Source organism: Dipodomys merriami, unplaced genomic scaffold (genome assembly GCF_024711535.1).
Source record: "Dipodomys merriami isolate MVZ:Mamm:240054 unplaced genomic scaffold, mDipMer1.0.p SCAF_26, whole genome shotgun sequence".
Classification (NCBI taxonomy): domain Eukaryota; kingdom Metazoa; phylum Chordata; class Mammalia; order Rodentia; family Heteromyidae; genus Dipodomys; species Dipodomys merriami.
This window is the reverse complement of record NW_027204048.1, coordinates 1,862,834-1,882,500: the sequence shown is the minus strand read 5'-3', so window position 1 is coordinate 1,882,500 and position 19,667 is coordinate 1,862,834. Positions and strand designations below refer to the sequence as shown.

Genomic DNA, 19,667 nt, shown 5'->3' with positions numbered 1-19,667 from the left:
ATCATTACACTTCATTACTTGTTGCAATAGCTTGTGCATTTGCCAAAGGCCCATGTGTTAAATGTTTAGGTCTCAGCCAATGCACCATTAGGAGGTTGGTAGAACCTTTGGGAGTTAAGCCATTAGGCTTAACTTAGTAAGAAGTTAGGTGATTGGGGGTGAGCCCTTGAAGGGGAGGTTGAGACTCTGGTTTCTTCCTATCCAGTTCCCTCCTTGCTTTCTGAGTGACATGAGATAAGTAGTCCTCTTCCATCATGTCCCCCTACCATGATATACTGTGCTGCTCCAGGCCCAAAGCAACAGAGTCAAGTAAGCATGGACTGAAACCTGTGACACTGAGAGCCAAAATAAACCTTTGCTTCTTATAAGTGGGTTATTTCAGTTATTTTTCTCACAACAGAAAATAGACTAACACACTTATATTTGTCCATTATGTATACTAATTTATTCAGCACATATTTACCGTGGACCTACTCAGAATATCCCTATTGAGCACTGCTCCGGACAAGTTGCTCAAAATAAAGCCTTTCCTTTTTGGACTTCTAAATAGAAAGATATAGATAAGTCAGGAGTATTGAGTGGTAAATATCAAAACTTGACAATTACAAGAGTGCCTTGGTTTATCACACAGCTATCATACAATATCTGACTCAGTTCATATTCTGTATTCTCTCTATATATAGACATAAATGGCTCTTTTATAAGATTATTTTGTGGATTAAAGCGCCACATTATGAATCCCAGGAGCAGGCACCTCTTACCTTAAGCCTAGTGGCAGTCTTCCCATTCTCCACACTGGCTCATGCCTGCCAAGTGCAGAGCAATGTGCAGGAACAGAGATGAGGGCAGGGCAGGTGACTGGAGTTGAGTCTTTGATAAGGTCTAGGAAGAAAGAAGCATAGACTAAGATGGAGAAGATGCAGTTGATGGTGATGGGGCGATTATGGCCTTCTCAAGATGACCTTCCTGATAGGACTGAGGCCCATTGGAAATGAAAAACTCATGTCTCCATCTATGTCAACAACTATTTAATATGTGCTTGGCACTATCACAAGCACCAGAAGTGGAAGCAAACAAAACTGTCACATCATGACATTTTATTCCAAAGGAGAGAGATACAATAACGACAAACAAATAAATATAAGGAATAATGTTCAGCTGCTTCTAAGTTCAATAAGGAATAGAAGCTTTTTTTTTTTCCCAGTCCTGGGGCTTGTACTCAAGGCCGGGGCACTGTCCCTGAGCTGTTTTTGCTCAAGGCTAGCACTCTACCACTTGAGCCACAGCATCACTTCTGGCTTTTTCTGTGTATGTAGTACTGAGGAATTGAAACCAGGGCTTCATGCATGCGAGGCAAGCACTCTACCACTAAGCCATGTTCCTTGCCAGGAATAGAATCTTGACAAGGTGATTCATACCTATAATCCTAGCACTTGGGAGGCTGAGGCAGGAAGATCATGAGTTTGAGGCCAGTCTGAACTATATTACAAAATTATTTTTTAAAAAAGAAAAATAGAGGGCTGGGAAGTTGGCTCAGTGGTAGAGTGCTTGCCTCACATGCATGAGGCCATGAGTTCGATTCCTCAGCACCACATAAGCAGAAAAAAGCCGGAAGTGGTGCTGTGGCTCAAGTGGTAGGGCACTAGCCTTGAGCTGAAGCGCTGAGGGACAGTGCCCAGGCCCAGAATTCAGGACCCAGGACTGACAAAAAGAAAAAAAAGAAAAAGAAAAAGAAAGAAAAAAGAAAAACAATAAAATACACACATAAATATAATAAGAACAAGGAAGATAAGGAAAACAAACAGAGGAAAAGGAGGAGGAGAAGCAGGAGGAAGTGGAGAAAATCAGAATGACTGGAGCTTCCTGAGCAAACAGGAGAGTGGCAGGTGTTGAGAACATAGAGGTGAGATATACCTGCACTGAAACTTGGGAGTTCTACTCAGATGTTTGTACTTAGTGGAAGTACAGTAGACGTCATGGAAGAGTTGTGAGCAGGGGAGTGAGGAGATCTAATTTACATTTTTGAAAGAATAGTCCAGTTGCTTGTTGTGGATACACTGAAGGACATAAAATGAGGTGGGCATAATGTTGGCAGACTGTGGCAGCCTTGTCAAGGTGATAGTAAGTAGCAAATAGAAGTGGTAGCGATGGGGAGATGGGTACATTCAAATATGTTTTGCAAATAGGGTTGAATGGCATACCTGTAGACATAAGAGAAAATAAGGAAGCAGGGTGCCAGTGGCTCACACCTGTAATCCTAGCTATTCAGGAGGCTGGATCTTGGTTCAAGGCCAGCCCAGGCCAGAAAGCCCATGAGACTTCTATCTTCAATTAACCGCCCCCAAAAGCCAAAAGTATGGTCGTAGCTCAAGTACTAGAGTGTTAGCCTTGAGCAAAAATATTGAGAGACACCACCCAGGCCCTCAGTTCAAGCTCCATGACCAGCACAAAAAATAGTAAATAATTTAAAAAAAGAGAAAATAAGAAACTAAAGATGACTCCAAGAGTTTTGCCTAAATAAAACAAGAATGTTTGGCCGTGATGGAGGCATAATAAAGGAATGGGGAAGATAAAAGAAAAATAGTGTAGGCAGAGAAATAGACCCCCATTGGAAAAGCAGGGAGATTGATCAAAATTCCAGATTTTCTAAAATTGGAAATCACCTCTGTCTTTTCCTAGAAGAGGAATGGGGAACCATTTTTGACCAAGAGTCATTTGTGTATTTATAACATCATTCACAAGTCACACATTCAATAAGCCTGGAAAATTCCTGGATATACAGGCGGCTAGGTCCCTGGGCAGTCAATCAGAAGAATATATATCTGTCCTGTCAGGTACCAAATTATTTATTTCTCAGACTTTATATGTCCTATAGGCCAGACACTCCCCACACTTACCTTAAGGTTTCCAGTTAATTTACAGCAAGTTGATGATTTTGTCTAAGCCCTGTCCTTCTCTGAAGTGTTCTTGCCTTCATGTCTAAAGAAAAATTCAGGAATGAAGAGAATTTTTATCTCTGAGTCTAAGTTCACAAAATATACACTACTGATTAAAGACTTTCATGCTTCATGAAAGTTCTTTCTATAAATGGATTCAAGTAGACATCAAGGAGAAAATATAGTATGCTAAATGCCAACTAGAAGTTTCAGCATAGACAAAGTGAGTGAGGTAGCAGAGAATAGAGTTTGGAAGGAAATTGGATCCTAGGAGTTGTCTAGAGGATTGAGGAACAGGAAGGAAAATGGACATACATACACTGTGAGGATTTCAGACTTATGTTTTCTTTTCTCTTCTCCCCTGGGAAGCTACAAGGGCAGTTTTCATCTTTAAAGTCAGTTCAAATTGTCTCAGAGGTCAAGGGGTGGGGGGGGGGAGGGTCTGCCACAACAATGATATGATCACATCACTAGTGGAATAATTAGGAAATAACAGGTAAAGTAGAAGTGATCCCTGACCCAGGAACTGATGCCATTAACGTAAATCAGAGCCAATCCCAAGGGAGCTATAACTAAACATCCTAGAATTCCAAGGTCTGAGAAGCTCACAGGAATGCATCTGTGCTACCAAAGGGACTGGTAGCAATAGGATCCCTCTCTTTCCCAGCATTTAAAAGCAAGGAACCCACAGAGGAAGGCCTACATAGGGGTTGGTTATTTTGATGCAATTCAATTATGTCATTGTAGAATTTTGTGGATCAGAGAAGGAGATTCCTCCTGAATAAGGCTGATTAAAAAGTACCAGATGATGGTTTTACCTGGCTTGCATAGTTGCTCATGTCACCATGAAAGCATGCAAAGTATGAGATAGAAATCAAAGAGAAAGAGGCTAAGTTAGTGAATTTGCAATGTCCATCTCCTTTTGCCATCTTGGGTCCTGATTCTGTCTGTGGTCTTAGATTTTTTTTTACATCTTAGTTTCCTTAGTAAGTGGTAATGATAGCTAGATTATAGATTGTGTTTGTTGGAAAACTCCAAAATATTAAGCAGTTTGCCTTAAAATGCCATCAAGATGCAAGGAATTATTTAGATATGCAGGGTGAACATTGCTAGTCCAAAAAGAATCTGAAATCTGAAATGCTACAAAATCCAAAACAATTTGAGTGCTGATATGATGCCATAAGTGGAAAATTCCCTACCATAAAACTTCATGTCATGAAGAAAGTTATTTTAAATGGTGTATGAATATTTTATGATTCAGTATTAATATTAATGTTTGACATTGATTTCATACCACACTGTTATATTATTTACATTGATAAATACAAATATATATTTATATGTACATAAAACATAATAAAATTTGAATCCTGGTGCAGGGTTTTTGTTATTATTCTGAGGCTATCACCTGAATGCTTCCTTTTGCCCAGTCCTGGCCATATATCTGTTCTCCAAAGGAAGTATCACTTGTTTAGAATTTAGCCTATTAGGGAAGTCACAGACTTGATACAGATTATTTATACATTTATTCCATTTTACATATATTAGAAATACATTGAGACCTCAAGTAATTTATTTGTGTTCACCTACTGTGATAGTTAGGTCTCTGTCACTGTAACTGGTACCTGGAATGAGCAACTTATAAACAGAAAAGTCTCATTTGGCCTCAGTTTCAGAAGTAAGTGATTTCATGGTCACTTAGCGCCGTTACTTTGAGACTGTGATGGCAGGGTGTATTATGACAGGGATGGGGTGAGGGGGGCTGGTCTGTTCACCTCATGATGCCTGGGAAGTAAAAGAAGGAAGAGGAAGAGCAAACAAACCTCAATAACCTATCATACTCCCACTAGGCTCCACCTTCTAAAATCCCCACTGCAAACTGGCAACCAGGCTTTTGGCTTATGGACTTCTGGAAGACATTTGAGATTCCAACTACAGCATCTAGTTAACAAACGACTGAGCTAGAACAGGAAGCAGGACTTTTGACTCTAAAAACAGGTATCTTCTGCTAGCAGTACTTCTAAAATGGGAGTCAGGTAGCATTGGGATACAGATGATGTGGTTAGATTAGCAACTTAAGAAACCACAAAAGTAAACATGGTCCATCATTCTAAATCATTGATTCTAACAAATGTCTTGGAGACAAAACAACTACTTTTCATAATGTACTATACACTCTAATGCAACAATTATACCAGTTGTTAAAGATGAGATACGTGACTTTTAAAAACTACCACATTTAGCCTGGGGCAGGTGCCTCATGCCTGGAATCTTAGCTACTCTGGAGGCTGAGCTCTAAAGATTAAGGTTTAAAGCCAGTCCTGACACACAAATATGTGAGACTTTTCTCTCCAATTAACCAGCAAACGCCAGAACTAGAGGTATAGCTCAAAGGATAGAGTGCAAACATTGCATGAAAAGCAAAGCAATAGTACAAAGGCCCTGAATTCAAGTCCCAAATACTTGGCTACCTCCAGAATGGTTCCAATCACTGGCTACCCCATCAAACTTTTATTTCTTCCTGAAGTATTTGGGTGCTTTGGTGGAAAGCATTGAGAAGCACAAGGCTATACCACACTGCTTTTCCTTAACACTGAGCTTTTTGTATTTTGTTCAAAATTTACAAAAAAATACATAGTAATTTGTGCAGTGTGTGTGTGTGTGTGTGTGTGTGCCAGTCCTGAGGCTTAAACTTGAGATATGGGCACTGCCCCTCAGCTTTTTTGCTTAAGCCACAGTTCCACTTCCAGCTTTTTAGTAGTTAATTGGTGATAAGAGTCGCACAGACTTTTTTGCCTGGGCTGGCTTTCAAACTTGATCTTCAGATCTCAGCCTCCTAAGTAACTAGATTTATAGGCGTGAGTCACTGGCAACTGACAATATGTATAATTTTTACTGCTACATTTTATCTGTAGATATAGCCAAAGAGCTGAACAGAAATGATGTGTTATAAATATAGGTCTTGGCTCTCACACAGAGCATGACACACATGTTCTGTAATTGTGTTGTTTGTGCTATATTATATCCTAACTCTCAGAATCATCATGAAGACTTCTGATCTGAAAATACCATATTTCAGTTGTATCTATAGACACTTGCATACAGCCCGAAGTATTTTCTAACGCATTTATAAATTAGGTCTAGCTTCCACATATGAAAGAAAAACTCATTCTTCGTCTCTTTGAACCTGACTTCACTTCACATAATTTTTCTAAGAGTTCAAAAGATGTCATTCCTTAGAAAGGCTAACTCACAGTCCAACAAAATGATTACCAGGAACAAGGTACTCAAAAGTTTGGGGAGGGGCCAACAGGTGGAGGATCGAGAAAATGAAGAGAGGAAAGTCATAAAATTTAATAATATCTTACAAAATTATGAAAATTGAGGAGAGGGGAGAGTTAAGAGGGATGGGGAAGAATAATGAAAAAGATAATATAGAACAAGAAGCATTGTGTTCATAAACTGATACAACTACTTAAAGATAATAATGAAAAAAATCTTTTTTTGCAACCGAGTTCACACTTGCTACACATTGCGTGTATCACAAGAATAATAGAAAAGATGCATTGAGAACATTCTAAAAGAAGAGAGAAAATGACATTCCTGTTATTGGAATAGTCACATAGAATGAGCTCCCCCAGCTGCGAGAAGAGAGGCTTTGTTTACTTTAAACTGCTAAGGCCTTCTCTCAGGTTAATAGTGGCATATGGGTTCTTCAGTATTAACTAAAAACCTGGGTTAATTATGGTACAAACGTATTTCTTCACTTATTACCCATGATGCACTGGGGCAACATTAATGCATCACAGTTATCAAAGCCAAAGCCCACCTTCAGAAGGATGTTTCTTATGCGAACACATTTTTTTTCTTTTTTAAATTCTTGATTCTATTCTGTTTATAAAACACTGCCTTTTTCCTTTTTCTGAAAGTTTTTTGTAATATTATCCTGTTGGAATTATCCCCAGAAGAACACTTTCTCATCAGAATTTTGGGAGTAAAACCAACACAATATAATCATCTTAACCTAGACAACAGTGTAAACACAAAGTGCTCCTGCTTTCCCAGCTACCCTTTCTCAGTACTTGTCAGTCCTTGTGGCTTTTCACCTGGAAAAAGTGCAATGCTTTGGTCCCAAATGATGAAAATCAAATGGTATCTCAGTTCGAAAAACATGATGTCCACAAGATTAAAAAAATCTTAGTAATATTGAACAGTTTTATTAGATTTATTTTTTATTAGATTTATTTTTTATTATTTTAAAATAGTTGTTCAAAAGGATTTCAATGTAACATGTCCATTTGTAACAAAGATGTATTGTATGTATAAACACTGAACTTTTAAAAATGGCAGCTACCAGTAGGCAAGGGGGCATATGCCTGTAATCTCAGCATTCTGGAGACTGAAGCAGGATGATGGAGCATTGGAGGGCATCCTGGGTTTCTAAGGCTCACAACAATAACAATAACAACAAGAGAATTACAAGGGAGGTAGGAAAGATCAGCAGAAAAGGGAAGAGCATATTATTAATATCTAATTTAACGTCATTCTTTTAAAAATTATTATCTTTAAGTAGTTGTACAAAGGTGTTGTGATTGAACAAAGCAGTTTCTGAATACAAAATACCATGTGTTTGCTGTTGTATGCCTTGCTTACTATAGATTTACTTGCTCCTTATGAGGGTTGCATATAAAATAAGAGGAAATGGCAATCACCTATAAGCACAAGTATCTTGGGCTCTGTAGATTATAGGCAGTACAAAAGCCTATGATATGTAGGCTTTCCATAAGTCACAGGATTCCAAGGAAGCATTCTTACTTTGTCTCTACCTCACTAAGGAGACCCAGGGTCTCATCTTCATCAGTAGAATATTATGAGGGGTGTAAGAAATTTCCATAAGACTGCTATTCATGGTCTGAACTGAATAAACCGATTTCAAGAAGTGTTGTTAAATTGGTCCTCAAGTAGCAGGACTTAAATAGCACATTTTAGCCATGTGCTAAGCTTTAAAAATAGTAAGAAGAAAACCATAAAAACTCACCCAGGCAGAGAAGAGAACCTTGGTGTGGAGTCTTTACTTGGAGCCATGATGAGGAGATGAAAGGCCACAGATTTGGATTCTGGGCCAGAACTGTCCACCTGCTAGTGTCCTTGGCTCCTGTGGGCCACACTGGAGTACCAAAGAGAACACTGTTAGGGAGAGATAATAGACTGAGTGCTAGCATCCCCTCAGAATCTAAGGTTGAATAAATGTGAATTTTCTATCACTGCACTAAATAGTTGAGATGATCATTTATTAAGGGAAGTGGTTGTTTTTAGTTACCATTTTTGGAGATTCCAGCCTATGATTGGTCCCACTGCTTTGGGGGCTGTAGTGAGTCAAAATATCATGATGGCAAACACAAAGAGAGTAACAGTGCCTATCTCATGATCATATAGCAGAGAAAGGAGGAAGAAAGAACTGAGATCCCCAAAGAGACACCTCCAATGACCTAAACCCCTCCCAATAGGCCCTATACAGGCCCCACCATCAATCCATAGTGCCACTATGGGATGCAAGCTTTTGTCACATGGACTCTTATGGAACACTCAAGAGCCAAACTACAGCCAAGTTCAAACATTCAGTGTTTAGAAGTAGATCTTATAAGGAAATGCTAGGGTGAATAAGGTCATCAGATTAATGTCATTATAAGGAGAGTGCCTAGAGAGTTCCTGTAAGGAAGAATCATGTGAACACACAGCTACATGGCTTCTACCTAAAAGCCAGAAGGAAAGCCCTCACGGGAAGCTGGAGAGGAAAGAACATTGATCATGGACTTCTAGTATCTAGAATTGTGAGAACATAAATTTCTGTCAATCAAGCCATTCAATCTGCAGAACATTGTTTTGACTACCTCATGCCCTACTGGTGTAATCTTGGGCCTGAGAGTCTTTAATCTCTCAAATTTGGATAAAGGCACAATAAAGTGAGGATAATAACCACTGATATGTACTGTACTTTTTCTATGTGCCAGGAGTAATTGTAAGAAGCCAGGTTAATTGAGATGTAATACACGCACAGTAGAACTTGTGTTTTGTAGGTTACAGTCGTGTGACTTCTGAAGCATGATTGTCACTTAGCTGTCATCACAATCTAGACGCAGAAATGTCCATCACCTCAACTCCCTACTCTGTCCTATTCAAGAAAGTTTACCATCTACTCCCAGACCTGGGCAACTACCAATTCTTTTGATAACTTTGATTATTTAAGAGTACCATATAAATACTGCCATAGAATTTTTCCAATGTGGCTTTTTTTCTAATAGCTTTTCTAATATCAGTTCATTTAATCTCTGCAACCATGTTTTGAGATATGATTCTTATAGTGAATAGGTGGGGGAGTGTTTTGTAAAAGCAAAAGGTGTATACAAACATTACTATTATTTAATTGCCTATATTATTATTATTGCTTGTTAAGTGGAGGCAAAAATCAATTATCAATGGATACTGGGCATTGAATTTTACTTATCTGCTCACCTAGATTCCACTTGTAAACCAATGTGGATAACTTTGTGACATTTCCTTTCAATATAGATGATAATTTGTTTTGTTCTGACAGGGTACCGATTTAATTATGCAAAAAATAGCATTGAAAAAATATTGTTCCACAATAAGGTCAGGCATTCCTTCTTTTAGTCTGACACCCAGATACTTGGCCCTGAAGTTACTAAGACACTACCCTGGGCTGGGAAGTTGGCTCAGTGGTAGAGCGCTTGCCTTGCATGCATGAGGCCCTGAGTTCAATTCCTCAGCACCACATAAGCAAAAAGAAAAAAGCCGGAAGTGGCGCTATGGCTCAAGTGGTAGGGCACTAGCCTTGAGTTGAAGAGCTGAGGGAAAATGCTCAGGCCCAGAGTTCAGGCCCCACAACCGGACCAAAAAAAAATTAAAAAAACAAGACACTACCCTGATATCTCTGATCAGATGGTAAAGAGATGATGAAAGATGTTCTAGTCTTTTCCAGTGATCGGTTCTTGAGAGAGAGTGAACATGCTAACCTCAGCCTTTCCCCTGACTCACATTGAGCTGTATTCGTTCAGAAATGGGAAACAAGGCAAAAAGGGCTGAGTTTCTTGCTAGGCTACTTCCCCTGCTTCAGAACCTACCACCCCTACCCTGGTGATGATGCCCACTCACTGTTCATGCTAGAGTTCTCAGCTTCCTGCCTGTGGCCTCAGAGTGCCCACATGCTAAACCACAGTGGTTCCTAACAGATTCTTCTGTAAGTGGAAGTTGTGTGGACATTGTTTCTTGCTCCCATTTTTTTAAAATTCCTATTACAAATACAACACATGATAAATAAGTAAGCAAGATGCAGCTGTTACTTAAAGTTTATGGCTTTCATGTATTTTTTAGGAATAGATTGGGAGAAATTGCTGCAACAATGCAAGCAGGCACAGGGCAGGATGAAGAGATCTTAGGAGCCCCTTCAATATTTAATGTAGCCAAAGCCTCTGACAACTAATCATCTCTTAATGAGACTTGCCCTTTGGCCTGCATGCTTCTAAGGTAGTAAAATGTTTGGCTTCAAAACAAGTATCACTCACTTGCTGAGTAAATACCATAAGCTGAAAGTGGCCTCCCAGGCATCCTTGGTCTTTTCTAGTTGAGTCTACAGAGTCCTAGATTAACATTGCTCATCTTCAAATCACCAGTGGTTTTGAGCCATCCCTAAATTTGTATTGTTTGATATGTAGAAAGGTTCTTGCACAGTAATGCGTTTCTCATAAACACAGAACAGAAACTACAGAAGATAAAAGACTGTTGAGATGACCACGTGTGTGGTCACATAGGAGGCAAACCTGGCAAGATCAAACACAATATTAGTAATTTATTGAAATTGACAAGATTTGAGGGATGGTTCAAAGGAAGAGCATTGTTGAGCTAAATAGGAAGGACAATACTGAGAAGAGTCATTGCAATAGGAGAAAAAATAATGGCTACTCAGGAGGCTGGGATAGGAGAATTGGGTTCAATTAGTTCAATTGGGCAAAAGTTACTGAGACTTGTATCAAAAACAAGCCAGAAGTAGTGGTTCATACTTTTATTCTCAAATACTCAGGAAGCAGAGATAGAACAGTGACTGATGCATGTTTTGAGAAGCCAAATGGAAAGGCAGAGCTAAATTGTCACTTCCTCTTTTGTCTCCCAGTCCCCCTGGAAAATGAGGTGGATCTTACTTATTAATTTGTGCCACATACAAAGATGCTTTGTATTCTTAAAAATGATGCTTTGTGTGTTCAAACACACAATAAATAAAATTAGAAAGTACCTAAGCTCTCAGTGTGTCAATTTATATTTAAACATGCTCAGTAAGTTTATTTTTTATTCTAAACGGTAATTTTCCAGTGAAAGGGACACAAAATTGTACATTAAACTTTAGGTAAATTTTCAAAATTTACAACTTAATGACCAAAACCTGTGTATTTCAAATTGTTTGGGTAAGAAATAAATTCTTTGGTTAAACTGATTCATGTGTCTACCTTGATTTTTTAAAAAAATGAATCATTCATTTTTGATTGAAGGTATTTTCTTAACCAAGGAATTTGGAATACTTTCTCTGGATATATTATCTTCAAATACTTTGCAAACAGATTTAAAATAATATGTAGGCCTTCCTTAGATATGATTCTGATTCACTTTGCTGGTTTATTCAAGTTACAGTGACTATAATTTGTGTTCTAACTACCTTCTTCAGTTTCTCTTCTTTTTATCTAACTTCCATTGAAATGAAATGCCAGTCACCATCTTGATACCCATACTCTCACACACTATGAATCATGAAGTCTTTCTAGATTTCATTCTCAGACTCAACCAGGCTGAGTGGTTGAAGCTCTACACATGGACAGGCCCCTCATCTACTGTGCAGATGGGAAAATATGAATGGAATTTTAATCATTTTATTATCTTAAAGTAGTTGCACAAAGAGGTTTCATTTCAACATGTCAGTTGATGAATAAAATGTATGTTGAAGGACTGGGATTTCTGATACAAACTAGTGAGCTTTTTTGCTCTATATGAATCCTAGTAGCTTTGGTTATATTTTGAGAGGTTATGAATATCATTAAGCAGTGCAGAGTGTGAAATTGACCAAAGAAGTATTCATACTTCTACTCTAAGGCTTGGTTCAGTCTAGAGTTTAGAGAAGTGGTTGGAGGATGGATAGGAAAGTAATGAAGAGTGATCTCCTTGGAAGACTGCCTTGAGAATCTCTCCAACTTCAGTACTCTTAAGAACCACACTTGAAGAGAGATGGGGGTTGCTCACTTACCAACCCCTTGATCTCTACCAGACATCACTGATTAGTGCCCATCCTTCTGGAGGCTGGTGATCTGTGAATAGACAAAAGAAGTATCAGCTCTGTTTCCAAGACTCCACTAAAATCACTTGGAACTGTTACTGAATAATAGTGTTGGGGGTGGGAGGAGGAAGTTTCCTTGAAATTGCTGAGACTTGAGATTGCCTGAAGGAGATCTTTTGTTTGTAGGGGGAAAGAGGTAGAGATAAAACATTCCAAGTCGAATGAGTATGTTCTCTCTGTGTGAGGAGACATAGCTTGGCCTGCTGGCTGTATGCAAGGGTCTATGTTGAACACACATACCCAGACACACAGAATGAACCAGCAGAATGAAAGCAAGATTTGCTCAAGTGGGGAAGCACTTGAGGTGTGGCTTTAGGTAAGCTATTTTAATTCTGTAAACTTTAAAACCAGTGTCTATTCCAGAAGGTATCTGTTGGGTGCATTGAGTTAATTGAACCGGAATTCTCAATAGCAAGTGGAGCAGTATGTATTGATGATACTTGTGGTGCCAGAGTGGTAGTCAACGATTTCATAACCATAATGTCCTACACAGGACAACCAAGGGTTGCCCAAGCCCTGCGCAACTGACCAATCAAGACATAAGCCATACTGAAAGAAACTGGACCAAGCTGGTTAATAGAACAGCAAGAACTAGAAGTCTAGTCTCATAGATTGAAGAAAATAAAAATCTCATTTCTGAGGCAACACCCAGCTAGGTTGATTTTGCATCTTGTGACCCTTCCATCTGGCTAGTTTAAAGAAGAGCATGCAGCCTGCCCCATTGACCACTAAAGGACTCCTGAGGCCTGGTTGCAGAGAGTGCAGTCAGGGGCAGTAAGTCTGATCCCCAGTGTCATAGTTGGGATGGCATTCCAGCTCACAAACATTTGAGCAAGACTGTGAGGGCAAGTTGCCAAGGAGTACAGTACAAAACAAATGTCTCCTTGTGTTTTTTGCTGCATAGTGTGTGGTTTTGTATAACTCAAAAGCCATGAAGGGCTTATGGCCGGAATTTGACATCAGCGACTCTTACTTTTTAGGGAATCTACTCTGTGACAAGTTGCAAATCCTAGGGAAAGGGCTGGAAATGTTCATAAGTGTTATAAATGGGTTTAGAACACTTGTGAACCCTGCCTGAACTTGTATTAGATTGTCCCACCGCTTACCCATTTGACATCAGAAGAAGGAAAGCATTATTTAGAACAGCATGTGTGAAATCCCTGAAGAGATCTTTGAAAGAATTAAAGTGAAAAAATCTGTCCCAAAGCAACTTCAAGTAGAAAATAAATGATCAGATGGGAAAACATGTAAATCAAAAGTAAATTTCTTTTTCCCTCTCCTTTCAAGTAAATGGGACCTTTTTGTTTGGTCCCTGGTTCACTGGGGGCTACAAGTAAAGGAGCCATTCGGTCATTGCCAAGTAGGAAGTGTAAAGGAGTCCCAGGTGTTGATTCTCCCTCCTAATACTTGCGAAAACTGATGCCCACTGAGGAAATAAGAGAGTAAAAGGTCCAAAGAAAGAGCTAGCACCTTGAAAGCATTTGGTCCATAAAGACTTTGTGACACCCTTTCACAACTGTCTGTGAAAACTGCCTGTCACCTATTGTTGCCACAATTTATAGCTGGAGACACTAGAACATAGAGAGGTTTGGCAACTGGTCAAGGTTACTCACTAGGAAATAGCTGGCAGTAACATTAGAGCCCAAAGTCTCAAATATCACAAAGTACTATTGGACAAAATGGCATTGTGGATGCTCAAACAGATTTGAACAGCCTTGTGTCTTGCTAGATTACCACATCCGAGAGTATGCTTCCAACCTAGCTCAAGAAGGTGCTGGTTCTAAGACTCTGTATTAGAGCTCTGGCTTTCCTACAAACACATACTCATATTAGTATAAGCCTCATTAAAGTGAAATCTCTTCTTGCCTGTCAAACTCCTCAGATACTTTGTCATGGCTGCATTCTGAATCTCCAAGAAGTAGAGAGAATTACAGGTGCTGGTATGTTGTGCTTTTGACCTAGGAGTTTCCAGATCTATCTCTTAACACTTAAAACCACTATACTGAGTGATAATTTCTTACCTATCTAGTTACCCCACACGCCAACAGCCCTGTTGTGACTCTTATAGTTTGACTGTATATGACCATAAATCTGGATTCTTGTTTTGGACTTTCCATAAAAGAAGTAGTAATGCCTTTTACAGTATAAAACCTGCTCTCTTGCTCCATACAATTTCTGTACTATGAAGTTGCCTACCTTTTTTCGATTATTTTTTTTATCTTTTAGGATTCCCATAAAAATTCAAGGTGTCACATTTAAAAATAGCCCGTGCAGAAAGGCTCTGTGCAAGGAGCAATTGATTCCTTCCCCCAAAAGAATGCTTCTCTTCAGTCCTAACTTTTTTCAGCACCATTAGCAGACACATGTACTTGTCAAAGACACTCCCTTCCACTGATATATAAATAACATGACTAACACAGCACAGCAAGAAGACAATCACAGCCTTCATCAGGAGACCCTACTTTCTTTATTGTCACTTAGAAGGGGGGAGTCTATTTTATCGAATGAGAAAGAACTAACAACAAAATGCACAGCTGGGCTATTTGCACCCTTGTAGGCTTCTCTGATGAACATTGGTACAGGAGCTGTTTTTCAGATGGAATGGGAGGGTTACAATAGGAAAGGTAAAAATCAGTGTCATAAGGCAGGTTCCTATAGGAATTCTATTTGCATTTGCTACACAGGGTGGGGGGGGTCCCTTTTGATTTTATTCTATCCCTGCTTATTCATGATAGTCAAGTGGAGCAGGTTCACATTTTGGGCCTTAGACAGGTTCCTGTAAATGCTTTCTGTGTGCATAAAAATGTTTTGTAGGAATATCTACACCTCAATTCTGTCTCCTCCATGTGTCAGAACTATCACCTTAGTAGGTAAACTTCTATAGCTGGTGAGAATAATTCCATCTTCTACAGACTGGAGATTTCTATTTTGTGCTCTGGGCATTTTGCGTGGGGTGGGGGTGTCATAAAGTTAGATTGAGCTATGAATAGATGCTTTGTGGTTTCAGTGAATGGCAAAGAGCCCAGTAATGGTATATTCCAGGGGTTCACAACCTTTGAAAATGAGTATGCTATTGTGTTCAGCCTTTTCTGGCATGCAGCAGAGGGAAGGTGAACCCAGCTCTGTGCACTGACAAAGTCAGTCCCTGCCAGGCCACAGAGAACTCCTCCCTTGGCACTGTTGTGAGAGATGCCAGGATGTGGTAGGATCATTCTGCCTTCAGCCAGCAAGTTACATCACTGATTGTCATTTAGACTCCTTATATAAGAAGAATGATGTTGATGAAATCCTTCTTTCATGTACCTGTGCTTTCTTTGATGCTAAGAGCACCATTTGAAATCACAGCGCATATTGGACAGCTCAGGCACTGCAGCTGCTTGGGCTCCTGAGTGGAGGAGTATTTCTCAGGTGCTGATGGTTTACTTACTCCCTATAAGAAGATACAAATGGAACTGAGTGGCAGTGCCTCACACTTGTAATCCTAGCTACTCAGTAGGCAGAGATCTGAGGATCTTGATTTGAAGCTAGCCTGGGCAGGAAAGCTTATGAGACTCTTCTTTCCAGCTAACCAGCAAAAAGGTAGGAAGTAAAACTGGTTCAAGTGGTAGAGCATAAAAGCTTTGAGCAAAAAATCTCAGTGACAAAACCAAGTTTCTGAGTTCAAGCTCCAGGACTGGCACAAAATGAAGGAAAAGAAAAGAAAGGCCTACATGGTTACTGAAAATTAGAAATGGGCAGAAAATTCTGTGTAGCATTCATCAAAAACTCAGGGTTGAGAGTTGTCATTATGGTCTAATTCCTCCTGTAGCACAGCCTGCCTATTATCATGTGTCAGCATGTCTTATAGCTTGGTGGTGACAGAGAATGACCAGTATGAAAAATGAGACCTACAAATCATATGGTTACTATATAGAAATCAGCTCATTTTTTTTAAACCCATACATCCTGAATTTCTACAACCCAGCAAAGGATATTATTTTCCTCCATGAAATAGAGAATCACAACCAAATCTCCTGCATCAACCATGATTTTCTTTTTTTTTTAATAAAAAGGAGAATGTATTGATACATAACATAGATGAGTTCCCAAAACATGCTGAACAATTGGAATATAACCACAAAAGAGTAGTTTATGGAAATCCATTTATATGAAGTCAGGAACAGACAAAATAATCTAGGGTGGCAAATCAGGACAGTGTCAACCATGATTTTCTTTGCTTGTTCTAGTGATATCACCAGTTGATATTGTAGCCTGTGTTTCCACTAAAAATTATTCATTGTCATCAAAGACCTGAATTCTTTGTGTCCGTAAGCAACATGCACCTCAATAGCTTATTTGTAAAATGGGAATAGCAACTTTCTGTCTTTATTACAACTGGGTTATGCTAAGGATGTTTTAATCAGCACTGTCATATATAGTATCTTGAAGTAGAGGGAAGTCTGGTCCTTGTCCAGAAAGCACAAACACCAGTAGCTTATTTGGGATGTTGAGTTCCCTACATGTTATCTTTGTCAAAATTATCTTGTTAATTAGAAGACTGAGTTCATAGTACTTGTTTTAATCCAAGATACACATTTACCTAAACATCAGCTGCTTCTATATTTTTGGGGAGAAACAGAATTGTGATTGATATAAAGAAATCATTTTGCTGGGTTTGGTATTGCATGCCTGTAATCTCAGCTACTTGGAAGGTGAAGACAGTACAACAGTCATCCAAAACTGCTCTGGGCAAAAGTATGAACCCTATCTGAATGTAAACTAAAAATAAGAAGGACTCAGGACATGGTTCAACCTAGCAAGTATGAAGCCTTGAATTTAAAAAGAAAAGAAAAAGGAGAGGAAAACAACAGAGAGAAGAAAGTAGAAAGTAGAAAGGAAGGCAGAAAGGAAGGAGGAGAAAGAAAGAAAGAAAGAAAGAAAGAAAGAAAGAAAGAAAGAAAGAAAGAAAGAAAGAAAGAAAGAAAGAAAGAAAGAAAGAAAGAAAGAAAGGAAGAAAGGAAGGAAGAAAGGAAGAAAGAAGGAAGGAAGGAAAGAAGAAAGAAAGAAAGAAAGAAAGAAAGAAAGAAAGAAAGAAAGAAAGAAAGAAAGAAAGAAAGGGAATGAAAGGGAATGAAAGGAGGGAAGGAAGGGAGGGAAGGAAGGGAGGGAAGGAAGGGAGGGAGGGAGGAAAAAAGGAAGAAAGGAAGGGAGGGAGAGAGGACAGAAAGAAACAAGGAAGGGAGTAAAGTAGAAAAGAAAAAAATTGCATTAAGCATTTTTTTTCTGTCTCTAAGTCTTGAAATAATTAGAAAATCCTATGTCCCTGATGTCTTTCTAAACAATAAAAATGAATAAGCATAGCTAATGAAGGATGCCCCTTGTACATGTGGTTCTTTATTGACTAATCACCTTGTTGATTGCTTTCCTGTGCCAGGTCGGTGGCCACACAATGCTGCCCATCCGTTGGATGCCTCCAGAGAGCATCATGTACAGGAAATTCACCACAGAGAGTGATGTCTGGAGCCTGGGGGTCGTATTATGGGAGATCTTCACCTATGGCAAGCAGCCCTGGTACCAGCTGTCAAACAATGAGGTATGTAGTAAGTCAAGAGAGACCTCAACTAGAGGGGACAATATCCCAAAGTCATCCTTTAGCTGGGACCTTCTGTGGGCTGGAAGTCAGGGCATCATCTATGTGGCTTTGTTGGGGAGAACGTACTTCCCAAGCAGCCTTCTGTGAACATAAATTTTATAGCCAAAGCAAGGTTTTCTAGGGGTTGGAGGTGTAGCTTAGTACCAACTACCAAGAGCACTAGCCAATGAGGAAAAGCGGCAGGGACTGAGTTTGAGTCCAGGTCTTGGAAAAGAAAGAAAGAAAGAGAGGCTGGGAAGGTGGCTTAGTGGTAGAGTGCTTGCCTTGCATGCATGAGGCCCTGGGTTTGATTCCTCAGCACCACATAAGCAGAAAAAAATGGAAATGGAGCTGTGGCTCAAGTGGTAGAGTGCTAGCCTTGAGCTGAAGAGCTGAGGGACAGCGCCCAGGACCAGAGTTCAAGCTCCAGGACCAACAACAACAAAAAAGAAGGAAGGAAGGAAGGAAGGAAGGAAGGAAGGAAGGAAGGAAGGGAGGGAGGGAGGGAGGGAGGGAGGGAGGGAGGGAGGAAGGGAGGGAGGGAGGAAGGAAGAAAGGAAGGAAGGAAGGAAGGAAGGAAGGAAGGAAGGAAGGAAGGAAGGAAGGAAGGAAGGAAGGAAGGAAGGAAGGAAGGCAAGCACAATATTTGCAGACTCATGCTTTCCTTTTAGCATGTTTCACTAGAACATTAAATACCACCGAGAAACTCATGCTTATTTTAAATTGTGTGCGGGTACTGGGACTTGAACCCAAGGCCTTGTGCTCTTGCTTGGCTTTTTTACTCAAGGCCCTAGTACTTGAGCCATACTTTCACTTCCAGCATTCTGCTGATTCATTTATGATAAGAGGCTCACTCATTTATCTACCTTGCCTGGCTTTGATCTTTGGTCTTCAGACCTCAGCTTCTTGAGTAGCTAGGATTACAGACGTGAGCCATCAGGGTCTGGCTCCAAGCATTTTATTTCCCTTCTAGGAATCTTTTGTAAACATACTCATCCCTTGGCATCCATGCAGGATGGGTGCCAGGACTGTTTTGGATTCCAAAACTTACACTGCTCAGATCCTTTACATAGAGTGGCTTAGAATTTGCATATAACCTATACACATCCTCCCTTATCCTTTAAATTATCTCTAGCTTACTTTTAATACTGATTGCAGCACAAGTGCAATGTAAATAGTTTTTACTGTTTTGTTTAGGGGATAACGGTAAGAAGTCTGCACATGTTCAGTACAGATACAATTTTTATTTTTATTTTTTTATTATTTATTTATTTATTTATACCAATTCTCACAGCCTGAGCACTGTCCCTGAGCTTCTTTTGCTCAAGGCTAACACTTTTCCACTTGAGCTACACTGCCACTTCTTTTTCTTTTTTTCTTTTCTTTTCTTTTTTTTAATCTTTTCAACTACTTGATCAGTGAGCTTTATTTATTTTTTTTTTTTGTCGGTCATGGGGCTTGAACTCTATGCCTAGACATTGTCTCTGAGCTCTTCAGCTCAAGGCTAGTGCCCTACCACTTGAGCCACAGCTCCACTTCCAGCTTTCTTCTGCTTATGTGGTGCTGGGGAATCGAACCCAGGGCCTCATGCATGCAAGGCAAGCACTCTACCACTGAGTCACCTTCCCAAGCCCACTTCTGACTTTTTCTGTGTATGTGGTACTGAGGAATGGAAGCCAGGGCTTGCAAGCACTCTCCCACTAAGCCACATTCCCAGCTCCCA

At 39.7% G+C, this 19,667-nt stretch overlaps 1 protein-coding gene across 2 annotated transcripts in view; it reads left to right on the top strand.

The window, feature by feature from the left end:
* Ntrk2 (neurotrophic receptor tyrosine kinase 2) overlaps positions 1-19,667 on the top strand; it is a 370,633-nt gene that overhangs the window by 346,320 nt on the left and 4,646 nt on the right. For both annotated transcript variants that reach the window (XM_070035478.1, XM_070035479.1), the window contains one exon: positions 17,747-17,905. In XM_070035478.1, coding sequence (XP_069891579.1) covers positions 17,747-17,905 — 159 coding nt within the window. The remainder of the gene's footprint in view (positions 1-17,746; positions 17,906-19,667) is intronic.